Genomic DNA, 27196 nt, shown 5'->3' with positions numbered 1-27196 from the left:
ATGTAGTATAGTATGTAGTGTATATACTGTAATGTAATATAGTATGTAGTGTACGTATATACCATACTGTAGTGTAGAGTGTAAGATGACATGGTAAATGGACTGCATTTATATAGCAGCTTTTATCCAAATCGCTTTACAACTTATGCCTCTCATTCACACATTCACTCACGAATTCACACACCGACAGCGGAGGCAACCGTGCATGTATGTTATGGGTTAAGTGTCTTGCTCAAGGATACTTGGGCACTTTCCCGGGAGAAGCCGGAATCAAACCAGGAACCTTCCAATTACCAGACGACAGCTCTATCTCCACATCCACATAGATGCTTACTTTCCCTGTCTTCCCTGCATGGCTGCACTTAGGACACTCCCAGCAGTTTGGTAACTCGTCATTGACCACACCTCCTGAGTCCTTCACCTGACAACAGAGAGAGACTGTTAGATTGTAGGAAACCAGACAAATGATGTGCTGTGCTGCCAGTGCTGATTAACCTAGCAGGACATACAGGGTCACCGATAGACACAGTATTCTGTGTATGGATTGTATGTAGGGATGTCCGATATTATCGGCAGTAAAATGTGATATCGGAAAATATCGGTATCGGTTTAAAAAAACTAAAAAACAATAACAATATTTGTTATATATATATCCAGTGAAATTATTAGTTACCTGAAATTATTCAGTTTTTGGGGGGGGGAAACCCTGCATATATCGGTATCGGTTGATATCGGTATCGGAAATTAAGAGTTGGACAATATTGGAATATCGGTATCGGTAAAAAAGCCAATATCGAGCATCCCTAATTGTATGGATTAAACCAGTCTTGCACAAAGTGCCATGCCTGTAAGCCACCTGGTGAATGAGTGAATGACATTGCATCTAATCGAAAACAGCTGAGCTGTACCCATTGGTTTCAATGAGGGTTTCTAACAACAGAGAGATAACAGATGACATAGGTCGGAATGCAGAATTTGGAAGACTAATGCTTTGTTCACACTATGAGGTACTACACTATGGGCAGTATGGAGTGACGTATCTTAAGACAGTTGGGGTTTAGTTAGTATGGAGTGACGTATCTTAAGACAGTTGGGGTTTAGTCAGTATGGAGTGACGTACATTAACACTTTGGATGCCAGCCACGCGTTTTGTCGTTAGTTCATGCCGACCGTTGAGTGCCCGCCAACGCTATATAGCGTTTGTTTGTCGTATTTGTTTTTATTGGTGATTTGAATTCATATTTCATCAATCGAGCCTCAGGTTAGTGTTGCAGACTCTCTCTGAGCTCAATTGGGAAGATACCGCCCCCTATCGTCTCTCCCTGTGTAACTGCACCCCATTACTTTAGAGTAGACTGACGAAGGGGGGGGGGGGCAGTTTCCTCATTTTACTTTTCCGTCAAGGCCAACTGAAGAATCCATTGTGATCGCCGGCCCGGAAAACGCGTGGATTATGTATTTACAGTACCAAACACCTGTAAGCGTGATCGATATTTGGAATGGCGATCAGGAATTGGAATAATCTTTTTGGATAACATCTGATCTGAGGTAAGGAATTTATTTGACCAGTCTTAGGATAATCAGAGCTATTTTCACCTATATATCAGCGTTTGCCCTATGCGTGTGTGTGTGTGTGTGGCTGTGATCGCTGATGAGGAAATGAGAGAATCGATTTTTCAGATCGCCTCTATAGCGTGCATAAGTACACATATACTATCGATAATCTAGCGTTTATTTGAAAACTATTCATAAATAGGCAGAAAAATTACAACGTTTTTGTGTATGCCCGAATATTCCAGTAAATGCCGATTATCACAGAATCTTTATATTTTCCTTGAAAACGAGGGCTTTTCAAAATGCTATAAAACGGAAATGAAGTGATTAAAAAACAATCCGTTTCGACAATGTTGACTGCAAACAAGTCATTGATAAACGACGGGCAGATTAGACACATAGCCATCATTTAAGACAGAGATTATGCGTTCACAACGATATCATTGAAGTGGGTGGTGGCATTTAACCATGCTTTACCATGTTAATCAGTGGCACTGGAAGTGTTAAGACAGTTGGGGTTTAGTCAGTATGGAGTGACGTACCTTAAGACAGTTGGGGTTTAGTCAGTATGGAGTGACGTACCTTAAGACAGTTGGGGTTTAGTCAGTATGGAGTGACGTACCTTAAGACAGTTGGGGTTTAGTCAGTATGGAGTGACGTACCTTAAGACAGTTGGGGTTTAGTCAGTATGGAGTGACGTACATTAAGACAGTTGGGGTTTAGTCAGTATGGAGTGACGTACCTTAAGATAGTTGGGGTTTAGTCAGTATGGAGTGACGTACCTTGAGACAGTTGGGGTGGACGATCTCGTTGCAGATAGAACACTCCATGAGCATCAAGTTAAACTTGTCGTCCTCATCCTCCACTGTGTCCTCCTTCCCTGCCTCTCCACACACCAGACACACTGCGGTGTGGGGCAGCACAGGCTGGGGGCAGAACACACCACAGTACAATAACATGGAAGTTAGACAAGTCAGCTAGTCGCCTGGAGGTTAGACAGGTCAGTTAGATAGGTCAGCGATTCAGCTAGGTCCTTAGAAGGTCGGCTAGACAGGTCATCTAGTCCGCTAGAAGTTAGACAGGTTAGCTAGTCACCTGGAGATTAGACAGGTCAGTTAAACAGGTCAGCTAGTCCCCTAGAAGTTAGACGGGTCAACTAGTCAACTGGACACCTACTAGTGCTACTGTATGTAATTCCAACCAAACTGTCTGATCACCGTTCTAAAAGAATGCGCTGACTACATAGTGTGGACTCGCTCCATAATATCTTGCCATAGTATCAGAAAGCTAATGTTATGCTAGCATGCATTACGGTAGCTAGCATTACATAAGGTTAGCAAACAGTGAATATGATCTAACAGTATGTTTAACACAAAGCTTGGGTAGCTATCCAGCCATTTGGGGGGTTGGGGGGGTTATTCACTGTTTGCAGTGTTTGCAAACCTAATGCAACACTAGCAACTGTAATGCCTGCTAGCATAGCGTTACCTTTCTAGCTGATAACAACAAACAACAAGCTAGTTCCAGGTAAGTATTCAGATTCTCAAGTGTCACAAGTGTTAATGTTGTAAAGTAAAACAAATAAAAAGAACAATAAATACTCCTTATCTTTATTAGATGTTTTATCTTTGGTCATCAGCTATGGTATAATGCCCTTTGAACACTTGACACTTGACTCGAGTACATTAACATTATTTTAGTGGACTTGGCCACAGTCTTCTGCTTCGTGTCAGACGGTTCTCTGCCTTGTCCATTAAAATATGTTAATGTTAATGTACAGCTCATTGGGCATTATCCAACTGAATAACTCCAAAGGCTAGATTTGTATATTATCCTATTTTTATTTGGTGTGTTATTAGTCAGGTTGTGAAAGTGCTGTTTCTGTGTGTCTGTGCATCACGCACTTTGATTATATGCACTTTTACTGTAAATTGTGCCTCTATGCATTATGCACTTTTACTATGATATGCACTTTAGGGGATGTTGATATCAACTTTAGCATTTGTCCTTTTATACTGTCTGTGTTTAAAAAAATGTAATTAAAAAATCTGTACTGTTTCTACTCTGCTCCTGTATTGCATTAGTTGTAGACACACAGTGTTTGCTCTGTACCTGTATTCCAATGTGGATTCATACATATATGGCAAATAAAATCTCTGACTCTGACTTATCATTTAACCTTAGGCATAAACAAGTCTGAGGTTAATAGTTCAAATTGGTGCTCATTATAATGTCATACACAAAGAACTGTGTGTGTGTGTGTGTGTGTGTGTGTGTGTGTGTGTGTGTGTGTGTGTGTGTGTGTGTGTGTGTGTGTGTGTGTGTGTGTGTGTGTGTGTGTGCGTGTGTGTGGGTGTTCATATGGGTGCGTGTGTAATACACAATTGTTTTTGTACTCTATTATCAGTATTTTGTCGCACGGTTTAAAACGAACCTCTCTCAAAGACCCATTTCTAAACGGATTTTTTTTTTTTTTTTTTTTTAACTTAATTTTTTAGCGTTTATCGCTTTTCTGGTCAAGCATGACCGACAGATGTAGGTTGAAACAGGATATAGATCAGGGGAAGACATTCTGGGAAATGACAGCGGGTCCGGGAATCAAACTCGCGTCCCCCAGATCCGTGACGCAGCACGGTTTTCCCCCGACGCAGAAATAGCGCCGAGATATGCGGTGAGCTACTGGAGCTCCCCTTCTAAACGGATTTTTATAAAAATCTGCACCTGTACTACATAATACTTCAGGCTATGGAACCGCAGTGTTTTCCAGCTTATCCCTTTTTTTTTTTATATTTCTTATTTTTATATTGCAGACGCTACAGAAAAATGTGAGTACACAAGTTCAAGTTCAACTCAACTTCAGACCTCTGTTACTCTATTTCATTAGCACTAAAAGTGATTTTTCATTTTTTGCATTAGTAACTTCAGAATGTTATCTTTCAAAAGAGACCAGGCTCATATGCTATAAGTATACAGCTAAGCTTTGCAAAGAAAAGTATGCAGTCCTCAAGTTCAAGTAAAAAAATGGCCATGCCTGTTAAGAGGTTAAAAGTAATTTTATAATCAGGGTGGTCTTATATTTTAATGGGTATATTAAAGGGAACCAGAACACGGTGAGAGACGCAAAGAGCAGGTGAACTTACAGCGATGCACTGCCTCATGATACAGGACTGTTTCATCCGGCCCGGGCCTCCAAACTTCTTCATGTCTTTACAGAAGTGACACTCTCCACACTCCGTACGCAGACACGCCTCACACTTCCTGCACCGCGTCCGTCTCCGCCGCGCGCCTGACGTGCCCCGGCTGGCCGAAAGCTTGACCGCCGCCGCTGGGGATGACGATGCCATCTTGGGTTTGGGCCTGTTGGGAGGCCGTGGCTAGGAGGATGAAGAGAGCAAGCAGAGTCAGGTCGGAATAGTGTGTGTGCGTGTGTGTGTGTGTGTGTGTGCGCGTGCGTGCGTGCGCGCGCGTGCATGTGTGTGTGTGTGTGTGTGTGTGTGTGTTTGGCTATTTAAATGTGTCCTTCTTCTTATCCCACCTAGTTACACATACACACAGTCCTCATATCCCTCCTAGTTACACATACACACAGTCCTCATATCCCTCCTAGTTATAGCTACACAGTCCTCATATCCCTCCTAGTTACACATACACACAGTCCTCATATCCCTCCTAGTTACACATACACACAGTCCTCATATCCCTCCTAGTTATAGCTACACAGTCCTCATATCCCTCCTAGTTACACATACACACAGTCCTCATATCCCTCCTAGTGGCTTGATAAGTCCTATTGTGAATCCAATGTATTTACCATTTCCTTGAAACTGTCTTATTCAACTGTATGGATAGAAACCATTTATTTCCTAATGTACTCAACGTTAGTAACCGCCCTCCTACAGTCTCACCAACATTGACCGTCGCGTTAGGTACATTTTGCATTATTTTTGCTAACATGAGCTGACATCTTTCCAAAGTTTTCTCCACTAAATTAGGCTGTTATCATCAAAATTGTGAAAGGTGAGGGCCATTATCATGGCCACGTGCAAGATACAGTATGTGCACAATAACATCGTCATAAACCTAGATGGACCTACAGTTAAATCAGAATAGCAGGGCTCTCTCCAGACACCAGAGGCCTGAGGCTTCTCTGATCCATTACTGAACCATTACCAAACCATTAGGCTATACTGCAAACTACATCTCTGCATCCATTTTATTGCAAAAAATAAAATAAAAAACATTTAACCCTTTCAACACACAGAAACTGAAACAAGCGCTGATGCAGATACTGGCAAGGAGAACGCTGAGAAATAATGGATATGGACATCATTTGTTTGTTTTGTTTATCTGACTTTTATTTTTGTTTCAATCCACTCGTTTGCTTTAACTGTAATCTCTGCATCATTGAAAATGAAGGCCTGCCGTCAATGATTTTCAGAGATATAAATAAAGCTTGAATGAATGAATGAAATATGAACAGCCACCTGTTATGTTATTGGTTATTGGTGTAAAGTTGTGGAATTCTCTCCATAGCGAGTTTACGGGGTGTAATAGTGTTTGTCACTTCAAAAAGAATTATTATTAAAAAAAAAGATTTGTCAGTATGAAATTCAAATGTGAATCTGAATAGTGAGATCTTTTCTTTCTTCTTTATTATACATTTTTGTTTAATCTGTGGATTGTTTGCTTCTTTGTATATGGTATGAATTATTATTTTGTGTAAATTAGGTTGTACGCCGACCACCAAGTGATACTTGTTTAGTTTAGTATGTATTCTTCTTCCTGCTCCTTTTGCCCATGGTAGAACTGTATTTATGATTTTGTATGAAAACTGTATGATTGTATATTGCTTCCATGTGGCAAATAAAACTCTGAATCTGAATCTGAATGTAAGACAGGTCAGCGAGTCACCTGTTGGTTAGACAGGTCTGTGAAACTAAGTCATCAAGTGTTTTATGCCTCCTTGGAAACATCCACTGACTACAGCCAGTATGACCAAAGACCAACCGCGTACAACAGAGAAACACAGTAAGTTGAAATGCTGTATAAAATTGACCTCAACAGCAGTGAGTGAGTGATGGGGAGTCAACCTTGTTTCCTCATCATACAGAAGAACTGGCTCCAGGCCGACACTAAAACAATGAATGAATGTGTCAAATTTGAAATGGAGATGCAGGAGTGAACACACACACACACACACACACAAACACACACTCACACACACACAAACAGCTACACAGCTCTGGGCTGTTCTCTGCCAGGACTGCGGTAGGTTTGAGATGTGATCTGCTTAATAGGACTGGATGATGGAGAGGAGATGATTATATCTTGTTGTAAAAATCTCTGTAATACAATTAGCAGGGTGTTATTGTTATCTCCACCACCAGGCTTAGGCCATGTCCAGACTAAAACGATTTTGGTCGTTTTAGGCAAAGTATTTGATCGTTTGCACCGTTCTGCCACACGGAACTGCGTTCTGGCAGTCTGAAGACGATACTTTCTGATACCAGCTCCCAGAGTGCTGTTGGGGAAAATGTGTATGAGGTGGACTAGTTTAATATAGGTCAACTAGCAGTGCTGAAAGACGGTCTGGCTGACGTTCTTAAAACAATTTGGAACAGATGGACATTTCAGTACGGCATGTTGTGTGCTGGTAATCTCGGACATTGTATGCTTTCATATCTTGTTCTTTTCTCTCTTTCACACAGGCACAGCACACACACACAGACACACGGACACACACGTACACAGACACACACAGTCGCACAGACATACACACCGACACACACACACACACACACATTCCCTGTGACACAATACACACATACAATACACATACGTCTGTACGCAGACGCACGCACACACAGACACACACACACATACACACACACACACACACACACACACACATCTCACTCTCTACATCATATCGTGTGTGGACATCATATCTTGTTTATCTCTCTTCATGTTCTCTCTCCGATGTTAAATCTACGTATCATCTTAATGTACGTCATGTCAGATCTGACATGATATGATACGTCATCATATCTGTCATGGGGGGGCAGGACTGAGAGGGGATTTAGGGGACAGGCAAAGGGATTGGGGACAGAGTGTTTTTTGTTCAAGCTGTGGTGATCCTCTGCTCGACCCATAGCTCTTGCTGTTAAGAACTTCTTTTCTTAAATAAATTACCTATTTGTTACAATTGGAAATATCGTCTCCTGCTGTGTTAAACAACCTTTCCACAACATTTGGTGACCCTTGACCTGTAGACCGCCCTGCCGGGCCCCCTCACACGGCCAGCTCCGGACCTCTCCCGTAGAAATTCTGCCGGTTGTCGACAAAAAGGTAAGCGTTGGGCTTGTTATTATAAATATCCGTCAGAGTTTCTGCGGGAGGGAAAAGTTGAGCTGACTGTGTTGACGAGGTCTGGATGGACGGCTAAAACGAACACGACGACTGGTGAGGTGTTTTACACTGGGGCGATTCCTCTTTTAACAAGCCATAAAGTGCGCCACTAATCAATTTTAATTGCATGTTTTCGACCTCTGGTCAAAATTTTTCTCCATCTTTTCAAACCTCTTCAAACCTCTTCAAACCTCTCCCCGACCCCTTTCACATAACTGTGACTCTCAAATTTTCAAAACAAAAACTGCTGAAGATAGCTCATTCTGGGCGGAAAGCCAGCTCCCAGGTCTGGGCGTTCTGCCAAGAGAGATAGCTCTCTCTCTCTCTCTCTCTCTCTCTCTCTCTCAATTCAATTCAATTCAATTCAAATAGGCTTTATTGGCATGAAATATCAACATACTTATTGCCAAATCAAGTCCAATATACAAACAATAACATATCAATAAGTAAAACAATCAACAGAAACTATTATACTATTAACTACTATATTAAATTACAAAATAATCATTCAATCGGGTAGTCATTTTACAGATGTAGCCACCCAGATACGTGTATTTACAGGGCTTGTTCTCTTATTGTATGACAACCATCTACATATTTTGCAGCTAATACTGTACACTGACTTTTCTCCCCACATATATATAACAGCTTTTGATTATCAGGGAGATGGATAAACTGTGGATCAATTTTATTTATTTTATAAAAGAAAACTTCTCTTAGATCCTTGTATTTCTCACAGTATAGTAGGAAGTGAGGTTCTGTCTCTCTCTTAAATTTATATCATTCACAGTGGTCAGGTATTCTGCCACCGTGTACTCTCTGTTTAGGGTCAAATAGAATTCTAATTTACTTTGAGATTTGGTTGATTTGTTCCAATATTCTATATAGTTTTCTTTTTGTTTTGAGGTTATTTGGTTGGGCCAGATTTTTTGGTATCTGTCCTGAGGCATTTGTGGGCAGAGATTTCTGACTAGCTGGCAGAGGGGACTCTTATCTGGGTTCATCTCTTGGCTCTGAAGGGCTTTGTAGTGGTAGGAGTGGGGGTCACTTGATTGGAGGTGTGTGTAAAATTTTATGGCTCGCTTTTGAATTTGAATGATTAGGGGGTATTGGCCGAGTTCTGCCCTGCATGCATTATTGGCAGTGTGTCTGTGGACCTTAAGTAGGTTTTTGCACAATTCTGCATGCAGTACTTCTAATGGGTGTTTTTCCCATTTTGGGAAATCTTGGTTAGTTAATGGACCCCACACTTCACTGCCATATAATATTATTGGATTTATTACGGAATTTAGAATTTTGAGCCAGGTCCTAATTGGGATGTCAATTGGAATTTTCCTTTTGATGGCATAAAAAGCCCTTCTTCCCTTCTCCTTCAATTCATTCACAGCCATCTCTCTCTCTCTCTCTCTCTCTCTCTCTCTCTCTCTCTCTCTCTCTCTCTCTCTCTCTCTCTCTCTCTCTCTGACCCCTGGTGGTAGACATACATACATACACACACACACACACACACACAGTCAGTCACACACACACACACACACACACACACACACACACACACAGTCACACACACACACACACACACACAACCACACACACACACACACACAATCACACATACAATACACACACACACACACACACACACACACACACAAACACACACACACACAGTCACACACACACGGTCACACACACACACACACACAATCACACACAAACACACACACACAATCACACATACAATACACACACACACACACACACACACACACACAAACACACACACACACCGACACACACACAGACACACACACATACAATACACACACACACACACACACACACACACACACACACACAAACACACACACACACCGACACACACACAGACTCACACACACACAGTCACACACATACACACACACCGAGTTGTAGTAGCGTTGTAGTAGTAGATCTAGGTTAACTGTTGTTCCTGGAGTGGTAGTTGTAGAGTAGGAGAGAGTAGTAGATCTAGGTTAACTGTTGTTCCTGGAGTGGTAGTTGTAGAGTAGGAGAGTAGTAGATCTAGGTTAACTGTTGTTCCTGGAGTGGTAGTTGTAGAGTAGGAGAGAGTAGTAGATCTAGGTTAACTGTTGTTCCTGGAGTGGTAGTTGTAGAGTAGGAGAGAGTAGGAGATCTAGGTTAACTGTTGTTCCTGGAGTGGTAGTTGTAGAGTAGGAGAGAGTAGGATATCTAGGTTAACTGTTGTTCCTGGAGTGGTAGTTGTAGAGTAGGAGATCTAGGTTAACTGTTGTTCCTGGAGTGGTAGTTGTAGAGAGATCTAGGTTAACTGTTGTTCCTGGAGTGGTAGTTGTAGAGTAGGAGATCTAGGTTAACTGTTGTTCCTGGAGTGGTAGTTGTAGAGAGTAGATCTAGGTTAACTGTTGTTCCTGGAGTGGTAGTTGTAGAGTAGTAGGTAGTTGTAGAGTAGTAGTAGCTGAAGTACAACCACACACACACACACACAACACAATAAACACATATACACACTAAACAACGATGCATACAGCAGAGGACATACTGTTGGACACCAACCCGTTGATAAAGAACCTAATTCTCAAGGTTGGTGTCCGTTGGCAGAGGCGTACAAAGGCCGGGGACACAAAATGGCCTTCCGGAGGTACTTTTGATCTCGACATATGCGAAGAGATGAATGTAATGATTCGTAACCACAAGCCAGGCGACAGCAGCAAAAAGAGGTTGAAAAAGAGGACAGAAGAGTTGGGGGTAATGAAGCTCTACGCCCAGAAGGGGAGAGCATACAGGCAGGAAGCTTTAGCGCTAAATCAGAGAGAGACGGATATAGGGAAACCAACATCCCCACCTTATGTCACGCAATTGCCGGTGAACATGTGCTATGTGAACAAAATACTGAAGGAGTGGAGAGGTGAGCTAGGACACAACCCAGAAATTGACCCGTTGCAGAGAGCGATGTTTAGAGAAAGTGTGATGAGAGGGCTTCCAGAGGTGGTTAAGAATAGACTGGAAGACGTGGTGGGGTTAATGGACATGACTTATCCTTTGTTCTGTGCACATGTAACACATAGTGTGGAGAAGCAAAGGGCTCAGGAGCAGAAAGTCAGGGATCAGGATAGAAATGACTCAAGGAAGTTAACTCAGCAACAACTGCAGCCCCAAAGGAGGTTGCAGGCAGTAATGGTGTCATCTGCTACCTCTCCACCCATGCAGGACCAGGGACCCCCGCCTGCACCTCAGGTAGTGAGAAGTTATGGCTATAGTTCACAGAACCAGGCGTCCAGGCGGCAGGCAGGGAATGGGCAATCAGGCCCACGGTTTACACAGGGACCGGGGAACGAACAACAGTTTCCCCGTTTCCACTGTTGGAACTGCGGCATGCAGGGACACAGGGAAATGAGATGTAGGCAACCATACCGTCCCGGCTCGGAGTATGGAAGACCCGTGCGCCAGGGGGAGTCACAAGGGCCCCACGACCAGGGGGAGACAGGAGGGCCCCGAAACCAGGGGGGTAATCACTAGGGGTGCCCAGAGAATGCGACGGGGGGAAATCAAATGATTGTGGTTTCCAAGGGAGCTGAGCAAGAACCTATTCTGCGGGTCCTAGTGGAGGGCAAATTAACAGAGATGATGGCAGACACTGGAGCAGGTTTTTCCTGCATAAAGCAAAAATACGCCGCTCACTTACCCCAGTCTGGACAGTATGTTCGGACGGTCGGATTCTCGGGAAAAACACAATTAATACCCACATCAGATCCAATCTCTATGACGTATAACAACAAGACCATAACAATACCTGTATTAATTTCGGACAGCACCCCGCGCAATCTCTTGGGACGAGATGCAATGTGTAAACTAGGCTGTAAAATCCTATGTACGCCTGAGGGGATTCAAATTGAACAAGACGTGTACCAAATGATGCTACAAGGGACGGGGGAGAAAGAGGCCACTGTGTTCTGGCTGGGCAACATAGATGCAGAGCTGCAAAGGGTCTGTGACCCCTGGGATCCATTTCTGAAAACCCAACTGCCCCAGTCTAGACAAACAAACATGGAGGCACATTGCACACTACAGTATTTGACGAATAGTGACCTAGTTAGGAACAAGGCATGGTTGCGGGGACAGCCCGAGCAGGTGCAGATTAACTCATCTACGATAATTGTAGGGAGACAGGGCGCGGTGTTGAGGGTTAACACGAGTAAGTATCTACGGGAACAACATAGACTAAGAGACGCCGCCCCACACATCACTCTGAGAATAAATCCTGGTTACGAATCCGAACATCTAGGTTCAATGATACAGGAATCCGAGACTCAAAGGTGGGTCTCCACGGAATCTCCGCTAATTTGGAACAGTGCAGATGGGAGTTTCATAAAAATAATGATTTCCTTTTCAGTTTTGGCAAAACCGCAAGTAATCAGATTACCAGGAGACCTTTGCGTTATTCCAGAGGCGGATGCTTTGCTGGAACAGGACATGTTGGCGCGCACCCCGGAACGGTTGTGGTCAAAACACGACACAGATGTGGGTCTAATATTGTCGGCACAGCCAGTGAAGGTCAGGTTAAAGAAGGGTTGTAGACCACCCTTTATCAGACAGTATACAATGAAGCCAGAGTCGGAGGAAGCTATATCACATCAGATTGAGGGACTGTTAAAGGGGGGAGTGCTCGTCCCTTTCAAATCCAGATGTAATACACCTATCCACCCAGTGCTAAAGGCGGACAGGGCTAGGTACAGACTGGTACACGATTTGAGGGCGGTGAACGACGTGGTGTCTGGACCAGAGGCGGAAGTCGCTAATCCACACACCCTCCTGACAAACATCCCGAGTAGCTCGCAGTACTATACGGTCATTGATCTCACGCAGGCATTCTTCAGTGTTCCATTGGAAAAAGAGTCTCAGTATCTGTTTGCTTTTACCCACAGGGGGAAACAATACTCTTACACCCGGTTGCCACAAGGGTTCGCGCACTCGCCGCATTACTTCTCGAAGGCGCTCAAGGAAGACTTGCAAGGAGTGTGCGACACACTACTCAGCACGGTTTTACTGTATGCAGATGACATTCTAATCTGCTCGGATACACGTCAGCAGTGCCATGAGGACTCCATCAAAGTTTTGAGTGGATTAGCCGTGGGAGGCCACAAGGCATCCCGATCAAAACTGCAGTACTGCCAGCCAAAAGTTGAGTACTTGTCTCGCGTTATTCAAAAGGGCATAAAAAGCATCTCACCCACGCAGCTCGAAGCTGTATCCAAGGCACCTAGGCCATTGACGGTCCGACAGATGATGACGTTTTTAGGGATGACTGGGTACAGCTCTGAGTGGGTGGAGGACTATACGATAGCGACAGCGCCATTGAGGATGATGATAAAAGAGGCGGGTACAGACAAGCTTCGCGCTCCCTTGACATGGACCGAGGAGGGGGAGGACGCGTTCATAAACATTAAGCGTCTGTTGTTACAGGCCCCTGCCCTGGCGCTGCCGGATTATGAGAAGTGTTTCCACCTATTCGTCTCACATAGAGCGCAGCATGCGACAGCTGTCCTGACTCAAACACAGGGGGGGAGTGGGAAAAAACAACCGATAGCATATTACTCTAGAGCTCTTTCGCCGGTGGAGCAGGGTCTGCCACCTTGTTATCAGGCCCTGGCCGCAGCACATTTGATGTATGAGAAGGCAACGGCCATGACAATGGGATATGACATTTGCATTTGGACACATCACAAATTGGCAAACTTGATTGAAAGAGGCAAATTTGTTCTGACCAGCCAACGGCAACAGGCTTACATGAGGCTCCTGCAGTACTCGGACGTTACGATAAAAACATGCCACGGCAGTAACCCGGCGGATCTGGTACCACTCCCGAGCGAGGGTCAACCGCATGAGTGTGAGGGGGAGGTACAGGCTTTCGTGAAACTCCGTCCTGATTTGGGAGTCGACCCGCTCGCGATAGCAGAACTCTCACTTTTTGTGGATGGGTCCTGCTATCGGGAGGGGGAAAATTTAAGGTCAGGATACGCCGTCGTACAGTGCAAACCTAACGGAGAAACACTAACAAGAAAGGCCGGACAATGCATGCAACCATGTTCGGCCCAGCTTGCAGAACTAATAGCACTAACAGAAGCATGCATAATAGCTAAAGATCGCACGGTTAACATCTTTACAGACTCGGCGTATGCGCATGGCGTATGCCACCTATTCGCGGCCATTTGGAAGGCAAGAGGCTTTAAGAAATCGGACGGCTCACCGATCCTTCACCACAAGCAGGTTGTGGCGCTTATTCAGGCTGTAAAGTTGCCCAAAAGCATTGCTATCGTAAAGTGCCAGGCACACAGAAAAGACCTGTCCTTTGTGACGACGGGAAACAACGCGGCGGACGAGGCCGCGAAGGCGGCGGCTGCGGTGCCGTCCACGGCTGTTCTGATGTTTGCGGCCGAACTGACGACTGAGGTAACTGAGGATAATTTGAGTGATCTTCAGGACTCAGCCACGCAGGCCGAGAAACAGTCGTGGACGGAGAGGGGGGCTGTAAGGGGGGCAGATGGTCTGTGGAGGAGTCATAACGGTTTGATAGTCGCCTCCATCGATCTTCTGTCCTTAGTGATACCTGAGGCTCATGGTGTTGATCACTGTGGAAGAGCAGAGACCCTGAAACGAATCACGAAAATGGGATTTTGGTCCCCAAAGCTTCAGGCACAAATTGACGTTACACTAGCCAGGTGTTTAACATGCTTACAGGGCAATGTGCGCAAAGGAGTACCGACAGTGGCGGCTTACACACCCCTCCCTGAGGGACCATTCAGACATCTGATTATGGACTATACAGACATGATAACGCCAGTGCAGGGCAAACGATACCTCCTGGTAGTAGAGGACTGCTTTAGTCGCTGGATTGAGGCCATTCCATCTAAACACAAGAACGCGGACACAGTGATCAAGTTCCTGTGTCGCGAGGTCATTCCGAGATTTGGAATTCCCACGATATTACAAAGCGATAATGGCCGCGAGTTCATCGACAAGGTGGTTAAAGGGCTGATGCAGAAATTAGGTATAAGACAGCGCCTTTCCTGTGTCTATAGTCCCGGGTCGCAGGGGAAGGTGGAAAGGGCCAATCTGGTCATTAAAAACAAACTGTTGAAAATCTGTATGCAAACTAAGCTTAACTGGATTGATGCTTTGCCACTTGCTCTGATGGCTATTAGAAGCAGCGTAAACCGCCAAACACAGCTAACACCGCATGAAATGCTTACAGGCCGCAGCATGCCAGCACCGCCATTTAGACACCTGGCTAGGGGCCCGGCATTAGATATTTTTGAGCAAGATCTGAAAAAATATCTTCAGCAAGTGACTAAAATACATGAAGCTGTGTTTCGACAGGAGCAGAGAAAGGAGAGAAAGGGGGTGAAGGAGGCGGAGAAGGAAGCCACCAAACCGAGACTGATCCCTGGGGACTTGGTCTTCGTAAAGGTCCACAAGAGAAAGTGGTCATCACCCCGGAGAGAGGGCCCGTACAAGGTGATCCGATCGACTGGAACGGCAGTCCAAGTCAAAGGATCAGCGACCTGGTTCCACTTCAATCACTGCATAAAGGCCAGCGGCGATCTCTTGGGGGATACAATCGATCACAGTTATGCAGAACCCGACATGGAGGGTCCGAGACGGCAACTGGAAGGTGCAGTGCCTGCTGATGCTCCCGCAGATGTTGGCAGCAGTGTGCGGACGGTCGGCCGGGCACAACGACGTCATTAAGAACCGTCACGGTCGACCCGTCCTTGAGGATGACGGGTTTGAGTGGGTAGGAGTCCCACGGGGTCCCGCTCAGGCTCAAGTACCAGCAGGCTTTCATGACCAGGCTCAGAATCAGGCGCCCCCTCTTCCCTCCATCGAGGAAGGGGGGGAGAAGATAAGACTACAACCAAACGGGGTGTTTCCCGTAGGACCGCAAGGGCATGTTTTTGATTTTGACCATTCCCCCGTTACAGGCGGGGATACTTACCATTATACTAACGAGGATCGGGTTGTGGGGGTAGATAGGAGAGTTGAGCCTGTCCCGAACCAATCACAGGGGACAGGGGTGAGGGGAAAAAGGGAGGTCAAGGACACTGAGTCGGAAGAGGTGGGGGGACAGGATATGTTCCAGAGGACAGCCGGAACGTTGAGGGACTCAGTGGGCTCACTCTGGGCCAGGTTGAGGGGTTTGCTTCCTTCCGGGGAACAGGATGGGGGCGACTATGACTATGACGAGGAAGACCCGGAGGCTGACCCGATGTATAGGGCGGCTTTAGGGAATGAGTGGTTTAAGTGGGTCCAGTACACGAGCGCGCAGAATCAGATAGAGGATTGTTATGTCTGCTCCAAGGCACGTCCGGATAGGCTGCTGGTGAAGGGCACGAAGTTCAGTTGGGCTCAGTGTGACAGGGACGCAGAGGCATGGGAGGGGCCCCATAATAGTCGCCCTTGGTGCGAGGCAGAGTGTTTGGGGTTTCTCGGCTCTAGTCGTTTTAAGGCGGCAGGAAACGTCACGGATTTCAAGGATGTCACTATGCGGGAACGTTGTAGGAAATTGGATGTACGTGTGCAGGGGGTAGCGACGGGGTTGCCAATACCCAGAGGTGTCAAACTATGGCTGACCAAGGATTTCGAGTGCTTGCAAAAGGAGGGGACCCGGGATGTAGGGGAGGTGGCAGAGGGGCGGTGCACTACTATTTGGAGCATCACGACTAACTGTACGAAAGAAGGAAAGTGTGGACACGGGGTCGTGTTAAAGGGAGTGGATACCAACCCACGGCCTGTAGCTTGCCCTTTTCATGTCCAGGATATGGCACTGGCGGACCAATACTGGCTCTGCGGCGGTAGGAGGTTGAGGAATACACTTCCTTTAGATTGGTCAGGTAGATGTGCCCGGGTTCAGGCGATCATGCCAATGGTGGTCCTACCATTATCAGTGACGGAAGGACCTTCTGAGTCTCCTATCTCTCGAACGAAGCGTAGCTACAAGGCAGACCCAAGGGTGTATCTGGACAGCATAGGACAGCCAAGGGGCATTCCAGCCGAGTTCATGGCTAAGAATGAGATTGCGGCAGGGTTTGAGTCTATTCTGCCATGGATATCGGTCAATAAGAACACCGGGTGGATCAACTATTTGTTTTACAATCAGCAGCGGTATCTCAATTACACCGAGGAGGCGTTGGATGCAATGGGGGACCAGATGCACGCGACCAGTACGGTGGCGTGGCAGAATAGACAGGCTCTGAACTGGTTAATGGCGGAGAAGGGTGGAGTCTGTTCCATGTTTGGACAGTACTGCTGCACATTCATTCCGACGAATGTGGGGCCAGGGGGAAAGTTCTCCGAGGCCATGGCTAAGCTGAAGGATTTGAGGGAGGAGTTGAGGGGGAATTCTGGCCGGAATGAAGAATGGTGGGGGAGTGGGGTGTTGGAAAGATTGGGACAGTGGGGAAGCATTAGTGATGCAGACGGGGATATCCATCGGGGTGGCAGGGTTGATATTGGTTCTCCTTTTCTGTTGTGGTATGCCTCTCTTGGGTAGGCTGGTAACTTCACACGTAACGAGCCAAATGCTGATGGTGGGACAGAAAGAGATTGAGCCACAAATCGGGCCATATCCTCAGCTTTATGCTGCCTTAGAGGGAGACGAGGGGATAGAGGATTAGGGGTATGGTGAGGTAGGGACATTTTCTTTTTGTTGGTTCTTTCCTTTAAGAGTGACGGGGGATGGTCTGAGTGCAGTTTTGTTGGTTTATTCCTTTAACTAGGAATTTTAGTCTGATTTTCTAATGATCCTTCGGCATAGAGATTGCAACCATTGAAAATCATTGCATTGTTTTTTATTTTTTTATTATTTTTTGTTTATTTTACTTGTGGTCCTGGTCAAACCGGAATGGGAAGGGGCATCGGCAGAGTGTCGGTTCTGAGCCTGAGGAAGCATTGAGAAGAAGTGGTCTGGGGATCGGTTCTGGGGACTGGAGGGACAAAGGGGGGGGCTAACGCAGTGGGCAAGATGGGCACCTCCCGTCGAAGATGGGGGGGACACGTGGTGAGGTCGGTACCAGCGCCTCCCGTCCAGGCATGGGGACATGCTTCTACGAGGACTGGAGGTGTGGCGTGGTGGTTGCTGTATTGGCAAAATGTGACTTTTGGCAATACGGTGAGGAGACTATGGCGTGGGCATGGAAGGGGGGCTGAGCGATGGACACTGGGACTCAATGTTATGGAAGAGACAATGTCATTTTTTTGGGAGGGATGTTCTATGTTTAGTTCTGACGGTCAACTTCTCCTTTCCCTGATGAGAGTCGCGGTTTCCGGCCGGAACTGTGGCTCATTTGGTAAGCGGTGGAGGTTGGGGGGATTTGTCTGTCAGGTTAGGATTATAAATTGGGGTATTTTTTTTTTTTTTTTTGATGTTTTATTATTACTCTTGTTTTGAGCGGTTTTGTGTTTATTGTGAGAACGGTAGTCAGCCTTTGTTGGTCCGTTAGGGGTCCAGTGAATGAAGTAAGGTTTCTTGTTTAGTTAGACATTTAAAATTTATTATATGGCTAGGTTTCTTGTTTAGATCAGCCATTTAAACTTTTATTATATAAATATGGTTTCTCGTTTAGTTAGACGTTCACATTTTCTTGGTTATATGATTTGGGTGGGACTAGGGATAGCCCCAAATGGGGGAATGTTGGGGAAAATGTGTATGAGGTGGACTAGTTTAATATAGGTCAACTAGCAGTGCTGAAAGACGGTCTGGCTGACGTTCTTAAAACAATTTGGAACAGATGGACATTTCAGTACGGCATGTTGTGTGCTGGTAATCTCGGACATTGTATGCTTTCATATCTTGTTCTTTTCTCTCTTTCACACAGGCACAGCACACACACACAGACACACGGACACACACGTACACAGACACACACAGTCGCACAGACATACACACCGACACACACACACACACACACATTCCCTGTGACACAATACACACATACAATACACATACGTCTGTATGCAGACGCACGCACACACAGACACACACACACACACACACACACACACACATCTCACTCTCTACATCATATCGTGTGTGGACATCATATCTTGTTTATCTCTCTTCATGTTCTCTCTCCGATGTTAAATCTACGTATCATCTTAATGTACGTCATGTCAGATCTGACATGATATGATACGTCATCATATCTGTCATGGGGGGGCAGGACTGAGAGGGGATTTAGGGGACAGGCAAAGGGATTGGGGACAGAGTGTTTTTTGTTCAAGCTGTGGTGATCCTCTGCTCGACCCATAGCTCTTGCTGTTAAGAACTTCTTTTCTTAAATAAATTACCTATTTGTTACAATTGGAAATATCGTCTCCTGCTGTGTTAAACAACCTTTCCACAACAGTGCGCAATTCTGAAGACGCCCCCCATTGCGTCACCATCTTTACAAGCAGTTCAGTGTCTTCTCCTGAACCGATGACGCGATAGCCCACCTCTCCCTTACCCCGCGTGTGAAAACATCACAACAATGGCATGTACAGCTATTGAGCTTGATCGGGCTTTTACAGCTTTACATTATGCTGTGCTCTCTCTATCTGTCTGAAGTGGAGCGGGGTTCTGCTGTACACACACTCCCGACCGAGGCGCACACACATGCTCACACGCATCTCTCTTAATCTGCATGCAAACCCAGGCAAAAAAAATAAACATGATACATATATGTCTTATATGTCCTGGCTAGAAGTGTTTATTAACACTTTCAGTGCCACGAGGTGGCGCCAGAGTTAGCGCTTGAATGCCACCATCGGCGCCAATGTTATCGTTAATATCGCCTAATCTATGTTTTAAATTATGGCTATGTGTCTAATCTTCCCGTCGCTTATCAAAGAATCCTTTTCCAGTCAGTGCTGTCAAGGCAGATTGGTTTTTTATCGCTTCATTTCCGTTTGAGAGCATTTTGAAAAGCACCCGTTTTGAGGTAAAAAACAGTCCATTCTGGGCCATTCTATGATAATCGTCTTTTACTGGAATATTCCAGAACGTTGATATTTGTCGGCCTATTTATGAATCGTTTTCAAATAAACGCTAGATGATTAATATTATACGTACACGCACGCCCATTCGAGACGCGCACGGATAATCGCCGTGTTCATTTCCTCTTGGATTTTTACAGTGAAACCAATAGAGGACATTTCACAAAACAGCTTATATCTTCATCAAAATGAGTCTGATTATCCTAACACTGATAACATAGATTCCTTACCTGACATCAGATGGTATCCAACTGGTATATTCCAATTCCTGATCACCATTCGAAAAAATCGATAAGTGTATAGATCCAACGTGATACAGTAGAACACATGATTCCACGGGGCTCAGAGGCTCCAGAATGAACTCTGATAACCCCGGCTGCATCAGTGGACTGGAAAATGTGGAGTACAGGATTTTTTCCCCCATCCATTTTCATTGAGTCCATTCCAAAATCCCTTATGTCATCTGGGAGACGATAGGGGGCGCTTTTTTCCACATCTGATCGCCGGCGGCGCTCGGGTAGACTAGGGTAGGCTCGCGTGATGCAATATGATTTCAGATCGCTTAAAAAAATAAAAATAAAAAATTCCGAGAAATCTCGTGAGTGGCTTTCAACAAGATATTAATAAATCCGAGAAAACTCGTGAGTGGCACTGAAAGTGTTAAACACCGGGAGTTATTATTAAATAACAATGGCATCAGAGTAGTTGCATTCGTGTTACAGAAGCTATTGAGCTTGATCGGGATGCTACTGTGATGCAATACACGATACTAACTAGAGATTAGCGTCACATAGCTGGCCTTTTTCTGAAAACCCAAGCACATATTGTTCCATAGCATACGCCTTCAGATGATCATGACAAATCCTCTCTTACCTTGACGATTAAAAAGCCTCCATAATTTAGTAAATAAAGCTGTAGCCAGCCAGCTAGCATTGATGCTATTCAAAATGCTATCCACATTAGCTAAATAGCTAACCAACTAAATACAATAGACAGTGGTATCCTGAGGTAACGTATACAACGTTTGCTAGTCGAAATGACTGGACACACACAGGGACAAGTTAAACATCAATCAATTAATTTATTCCAACAGGTAGTTTGAGCTGCATGTGAGCCGCGGTCTTTCTCTCCTCTCCTTTGGAAACTAATTACGTTAAGTTAGCTCGAAAAGCACAGAACCGGCTGACACAAGTTAATCTGCTAGCAACAGACACTATAACACTTCCGGTCTGGGGTTTTCAAAATAAAAGAAACAGGTAAGACATTTATTTTGTAAATTTGTGGCATGCACTTATTATCTTGAGACGTTTTCGTTTTTACGGAAACCTTAAAACGAAACGAAAACTAAACAGATCAAAATCGTTTTAGTCTGGACAAGGCCTTAAAGAGATAGTTAGTTCACATGTTATTCTCCACCAGGCTTAACACTTTGGCTGCCTAAGGTTAAATTCATGATATACCATAGATTGCCAGCGCTATTTGTCTATGGAGAAAGTCCCCTTCTTTGCAGGGCTATAACTTTTAAAATTCTATTGCTACATTGCCATTATTAGGGCCGATTCAAAGTCCTATATGTATTGTTCATTGTGTAGCAACGTTAAACTTTTTCATTCACATATTCATAGTAAAGTATGGTCTAATGTATAAGTATGTTTTCATCTCTTTCTGCAGCTTTCTCCAGAACGTGATATATAGCCCCAAATGCATTATATTGATGATGAAATACAGTTTGATGGCAATCAGCGCGATATAAAAATTCCAACTAGACGTACTTCTAGAAGTTACTACACGTCATCTGATGTTGACCGGATGGGCGAGGGGGCGTTTATAATTCCGTGGGCAGCGTTATACCAATCATCTAATGTGGGTCAAATGTTGATAATAGCAGTTAGTATCGAAGACGGTAACGTTACACGCTGAAACTCACCCCAGTCTCCGCGCGCCGTTGGGCGATCATCGTAGAGTAGAAATCTTATCATTATGGGATATATTTTTACCCGGTCCATCTCCAGCTTGTATAATGGTATATACGTCCAAATCATGTTGTTTATCGAGTTATTGCCAATCGATCACCGTGTAGCGTGACGAGCCAGAGTCCCATGACCTATAGCGAGCGCCCGGAAGTACTACGGACGTCTAGGACAACCTCTATGCAACATCCTGTTTGGCGATTGTGCCGATCGGCCACCAGATGGCGCTCCTGAACCGCCAGAGAGCTCAGTGGGTCCTGCTGGTGGATCTCAGGCCAGCGGAGGGGACATATGAATCCGATCGCAGATTTTTGAAATATTGATATAAGGACGACGTAACGCGTCCTCCGGCAACTTTAGCATGGCCAGCAAAGACGTCTAAAGACGGTTCCCGGCAGTCAAAGTGTTAAAGGGATAGAGTTAGTTCACATGTTATTGTTATCTCCAACAGGCTTAAAGGGATAGAGTTAGTTCACGTGTTATTGTTATCTCCACCAGGTGGTAGCCTGGTGGTTTATGCATTATCATATCATATCATTTGGTTGTGTGTGGCTGTTAGGGCTGTCTTAAATACTTCGAAGCTTCGAAGCTTCGTTCGATGGGCATGGGTTTCGAATATGAAAATAAAATTTGATTATAAAAAAATATATATATATTTTTTTTTGGTGTGCAAAATCAACTCTGCCTCTCTTTGTTAACTACACAAGCAATGATTTGTGTTCATTGTGCTGCTTTTATAAAGCCTCAAATGATGGCTTAAAATATTTCATGAAAGCAAAGTGTTTTGTTTGTCTAAGATTTAAAAAGGTTTAAACTTTACAGCACTGACAAAGTTGAACAAAGTGCTGTACAAGTCCCACAACATAAAAAAATAAAGTTCAAAAATAATAATAAAAAAATTAAGTATAATATTATTTTTTAATTTTTTTATCTCGAAGCTTCGAATTAAAATCGAATCTCGGCCCCGAAGCTTCGAATTCAAAGAAAAATTTGAAGGTCAGCCCTAGTGGCTGTGTGTCTGTCTGTCTATCTGAAGCCTGTGGATGGGTGAAACTGGCCACACAGGCTGACAGCAGGCCAGGGACGTGGCTCCTGGAATCATTTTTCAAATCGGCCAACGACAAGTATTTTATTTGAATACATTTCCATCATTGTCCATTGAAATAGATATTCAGTAAAAAGTTGAACACAAGAGGGCGATACTACACAGGTTCGCTGCTAACATCCTTCTCATGCTTCCTATGTTTTCCAACATGTTTCCTATGCTTTCCAACATCCTTCCTATCACCCTTCCTATGCCCATTGTGCATGTGGCTTTTGTGTAGTTGAGTGGGCATTTGAGACAGGTTTTTCTGTTAAATACCAGCTTTTTCTGTGTTTAAATCATTCTGATGACAAACAGCAGAGAGTGTAGGATCATTTAACTGAATAATACTTGTGTACATCATTGTGAAGTGTGTGACTAAGAATTGTGTTGTGGAAATCTTTAAATCTAATGTAGTTTCACCCAGCTGACAGAGACTGGAGGCGTGGCCATTGTGCATGGGGCTTTTGCTGCAGGTGTCACTCGTCAGTAATTAGTGATAGTGATTTAAAGGCTTGCTGGCTTAGCGTCAGCGAAGCGTTAAGAAACGAAAAGGGACAACGAGGAGTTGTCCTGGAGTTCTCCGCAGAGGGATCCGACCAACCCATATAGTGCTAAGTATACCATAATCCTATCTTTCACTCCAGTTTGAAAAATGTTCCTTTCCCTCCCACTCTGCTATTTCTCGACCTCTCTTCCTCCCTACTCCCTTCACCTTTCTCCCTGCCACTCTTGACACCACAATGTGTCTCGTACCTATATGTACAATCTGCTCCTCCATAACAGATTCAACCCACCCACAACAGTTTGCTAGCAACCCGGCTAATCTGTCCTACCCTCCTACAGCCTCTAATATACCTGTCACAGTACGGGGAGGTTTATGGAATTGTCAATCAGCAGTCAAGAAAGCTGACTTCATTACTGCCTATGCCCATAGTCAAAATCTCCAGCTCCTGGCTCTAACTGAGACCTGGATAACCCCCAATAACTCATCAACACCTGGAGCCTTATCTACAAACTTCACTCACACACCTCGACCTTCCAGACGGGGTGGAGGCACTGGCCTCATGACATCTCATTCATGGGCTACAAACTTAACACCACTCCCAGAACGGTTACTCTCCTCTCTCGAATATCATGCAGTATCTGTCTCTAATCCTTTCAATCTCACCATTGTTACCCTCCAGGTCCGCTCGATCACTTCTCAGATGAGCTGGACATGCTTCTAAGCTCCTTACCGGAAGATGGTACCCCCCTCCTTCTATTGGGCGACTTCAACCTCATCTCAGTCAGGCACAGTGGTCTCCCTCCTACAATCCTTTGACCTGACTCCCACTGCCATGCCTCCCACCTACAAAGCAGGCAACTCCTTCGATCTCATATTTTCCCGTAACTCCAGCATCATTTACACCACGGTAACTCGCCTGCATGTATCTGACCATTCCTTCATATCCTTCTCACTAACTCTCATGCTTAACCGAAAGGCCTTCACTCCAACTCAAACCATCTCACTCAGAGCCAAGCTGCCCTCCCTATCCCCCTCCACCCTCTCCTCTGACATACTATCCGCTCTACCTTTGAGTGACACCTTCTCTGCTCTCCCCACAGAGATGGCAACGTCCACCCTCCTCTCAGCTCTCGCAACCTCCTTCGACAAGGTCTGTCCCCTCGTTGAGAAACCTGCCCGCCGTTCCCCACCCAGTCCATGGCTAACGGATGCAGTGAGAGAACAAAGACAGGTCCTGAGAGAGGCTGAGAGGAAGTATAGAAAGTCACGCCTCACTGCTGACATTGACACATATCACAACCTCTTGTTAACATTCTCCAAAACCATTACTAATGCAAAAGATTTTCTTTCACCATAGGATCGAGGCCTCTGCCAAGAACCTTCGCAAACTGCATGCTACCATGTCCCCCCTCCTCACTCCTCCCCCACCCCCTCCTCCCTCATCTTTCTCTGCCGAAGACTTTGCTATCTTCTTTGAGGAAAAAGTGGAGAACATCCGCAGCTCCTTCTCCCAACCCCCACCCATTCCAAATACTGAATCGAGAACCTCATCCTTCATCTTTCTCTCCCATTACAGAAGCCGAGACCCTGACACTGGTAACGTTGAACCGTCCGACTACATGCCAGCTGGACCAGCTACCCTCCCCTCTCCTCCAGACCATAGCACCAGACATCGTCCCATTCCTAACGGCAACCATCAAGTCCTCCATCAACTCGGGGGTGGTCCCCACCTCCATAAAACAAGCCAGAGTCACACCGCTAAAAAAAAAAAAACCTGAACCCCACCGTCATAGGCAACTATCGTCCTGTCTCTCTTCTCTCCTTCCTTTCTAAAACACTTGAATGTGCTGTATCCAACCAACTTACTGCTTATCTCTTACAGAATGACCTCCTAGACCCTAATCAGTCAGGCTTCCGGACTGGCCACTCCACAGAAACGGCCCTCATTGCAGTCACAGAGGCACTTCACTTAGCAAAAGCGAAAGGCCTCTCCTCTGTCCTGATTCTCCTAGATCTATCTGCAGCTTTCGACACAGTCAACCATCAGATCCTCCTCGCGGCCGTCGCAGGAATGGGAGTGGCTGGCTCTGCGCTGACATGGCTGACATCATACCTCAATGACCGCTCCTACCAAGTGTCATGGAGAGGGACCCTGTCGGACACCCGCCCCCTGCGGACGGGTGTCCCCCAGGGCTCGGTCCTAAGACCCCTTCTCTTCTCCCTCTACACTAAATCACTGGGTAACATTATCACGTCTCATGCCTTCTCGTATCATTGTTATGCCGATTATACTCAACTCTTCCTCTCCTTCCCTCCCTCAGATATCCATGTCTCTGAGCGGATCTCGGCCTGTCTGTCCGACATCTCCGCCTGGATGATGACCAACCACCTCAAACTGAACCTAAGCAAAACAGAATTGCTCCACCTGCCGGCCAAATCCTCCCCCCTGACCGACCTTTCCATCACAGTCGAGAATGCAGCTGTGAACACATCCCCGACTGCCAAGAACCTTGGTGTTGTCCTCGACGACCAGTTGAACTTCTCTGCTCACATCGCAGCGACAACCAGAACCTGCAGATTCCTCCTGAGCAACGTCAGAAGGATCCGCCCATTCCTGACAAAAGAAGCCACCCAACTCCTCATCCAATCAACAGTCATCTCCCGCCTTGACTACTGCAATGCACTGCTTGCTGGCCTCCCGGCCACTGCCACCAAGCCTCTTAAACTCATTCAAAACGCAGCGGCCCGCCTGATCTCAAACCTACCGAAGTCGGCCCATGTCACCCCACTTCTTAGGGACCTGCACTGGCTCCCCATTGCTGCACGAATCCGATTCAAGGCCCTCGACCTGGCATACCATGCGGCAAAGGGAACCGCTCCCGCCTACCTCCGGTCAATGGTAATAATAATAATAATAATAATAATAATAATAATAATAATAATAATAATAATAATAATAATAATAATAATACATTTCATTTGTAACGCACCCTATATTCCTGAGAATCTCAGAGTGCTACAGAGTTAAAAGAATAAAATAAAAATAGATATATATATAAAAAAAATAAAAACACATAGCAGAACAACATATGATAAGACATAAAAACTAATAAAAGGCCTTTCTAAAAAGGTAGGTCTTGAGTCCACGTTTAAAAGTGTCAACAGTTTGTGGTGCTCTCAGGTGGTTGGGGAGAGCATTCCACAGTCTGGGTTTGACCGAGCAGAAGGCTCGATCGCCCATGGTGTGCAGCTTAGTCCTGGGGGCTTTGAGGAGGTAGGCTGTGCCGGAGCGGAGGGAGCGTGAGGAGGACTGGGGGTGAGGAGTTCCTTGAGGTAGGCAGGGGCACCACCGTGTACACACTGGTGAGTGAGGAGGGAGACCTTGTACTCGATCCTGTGTTCCACGGGGAGCCAGTGTAGTGATCTGAGGATGGGGGTGATGTGGTCATGTTTGCGCACCCTCATCAGGATCCTAGCAGCGCTATTCTGGATGGATTGCAGTTTTTGAATGCTTTTACTAGGGATCCCGATGAGGAGTGCATTACAATAGTCCAGCCTGGAGGAGACGAAGGCGTGGACGAGTTTCTCTGAATCTGCCAGAGTGAGTGAGGAGCGGAGTTT

At 45.4% G+C, this 27196-nt stretch overlaps 1 protein-coding gene across 1 annotated transcript in view; it reads right to left on the bottom strand.

Annotated features, from left to right (window-relative positions):
• The window catches only part of kdm2bb (lysine (K)-specific demethylase 2Bb), a 159552-nt gene that overhangs the window by 44315 nt on the left and 88041 nt on the right, over positions 1-27196 (bottom strand). Inside the window, exons 14-16 of the mRNA XM_084324298.1 lie at positions 4695-4928; positions 2337-2480; positions 335-421 (exon numbers count right to left, since the gene is read on the bottom strand). Coding sequence (XP_084180424.1) covers positions 335-421; positions 2337-2480; positions 4695-4928 — 465 coding nt within the window. The remainder of the gene's footprint in view (positions 1-334; positions 422-2336; positions 2481-4694; positions 4929-27196) is intronic.

The sequence above is a fragment of the Notolepis coatsorum genome (assembly GCF_963971535.1).
Source record: "Notolepis coatsorum genome assembly, chromosome: 11".
Classification (NCBI taxonomy): Eukaryota; Metazoa; Chordata; class Actinopteri; order Aulopiformes; family Paralepididae; genus Notolepis; species Notolepis coatsorum.
The sequence above is the reverse complement of the archived record's forward strand: the minus strand, read 5'-3'. Positions and strand labels throughout refer to the sequence as shown.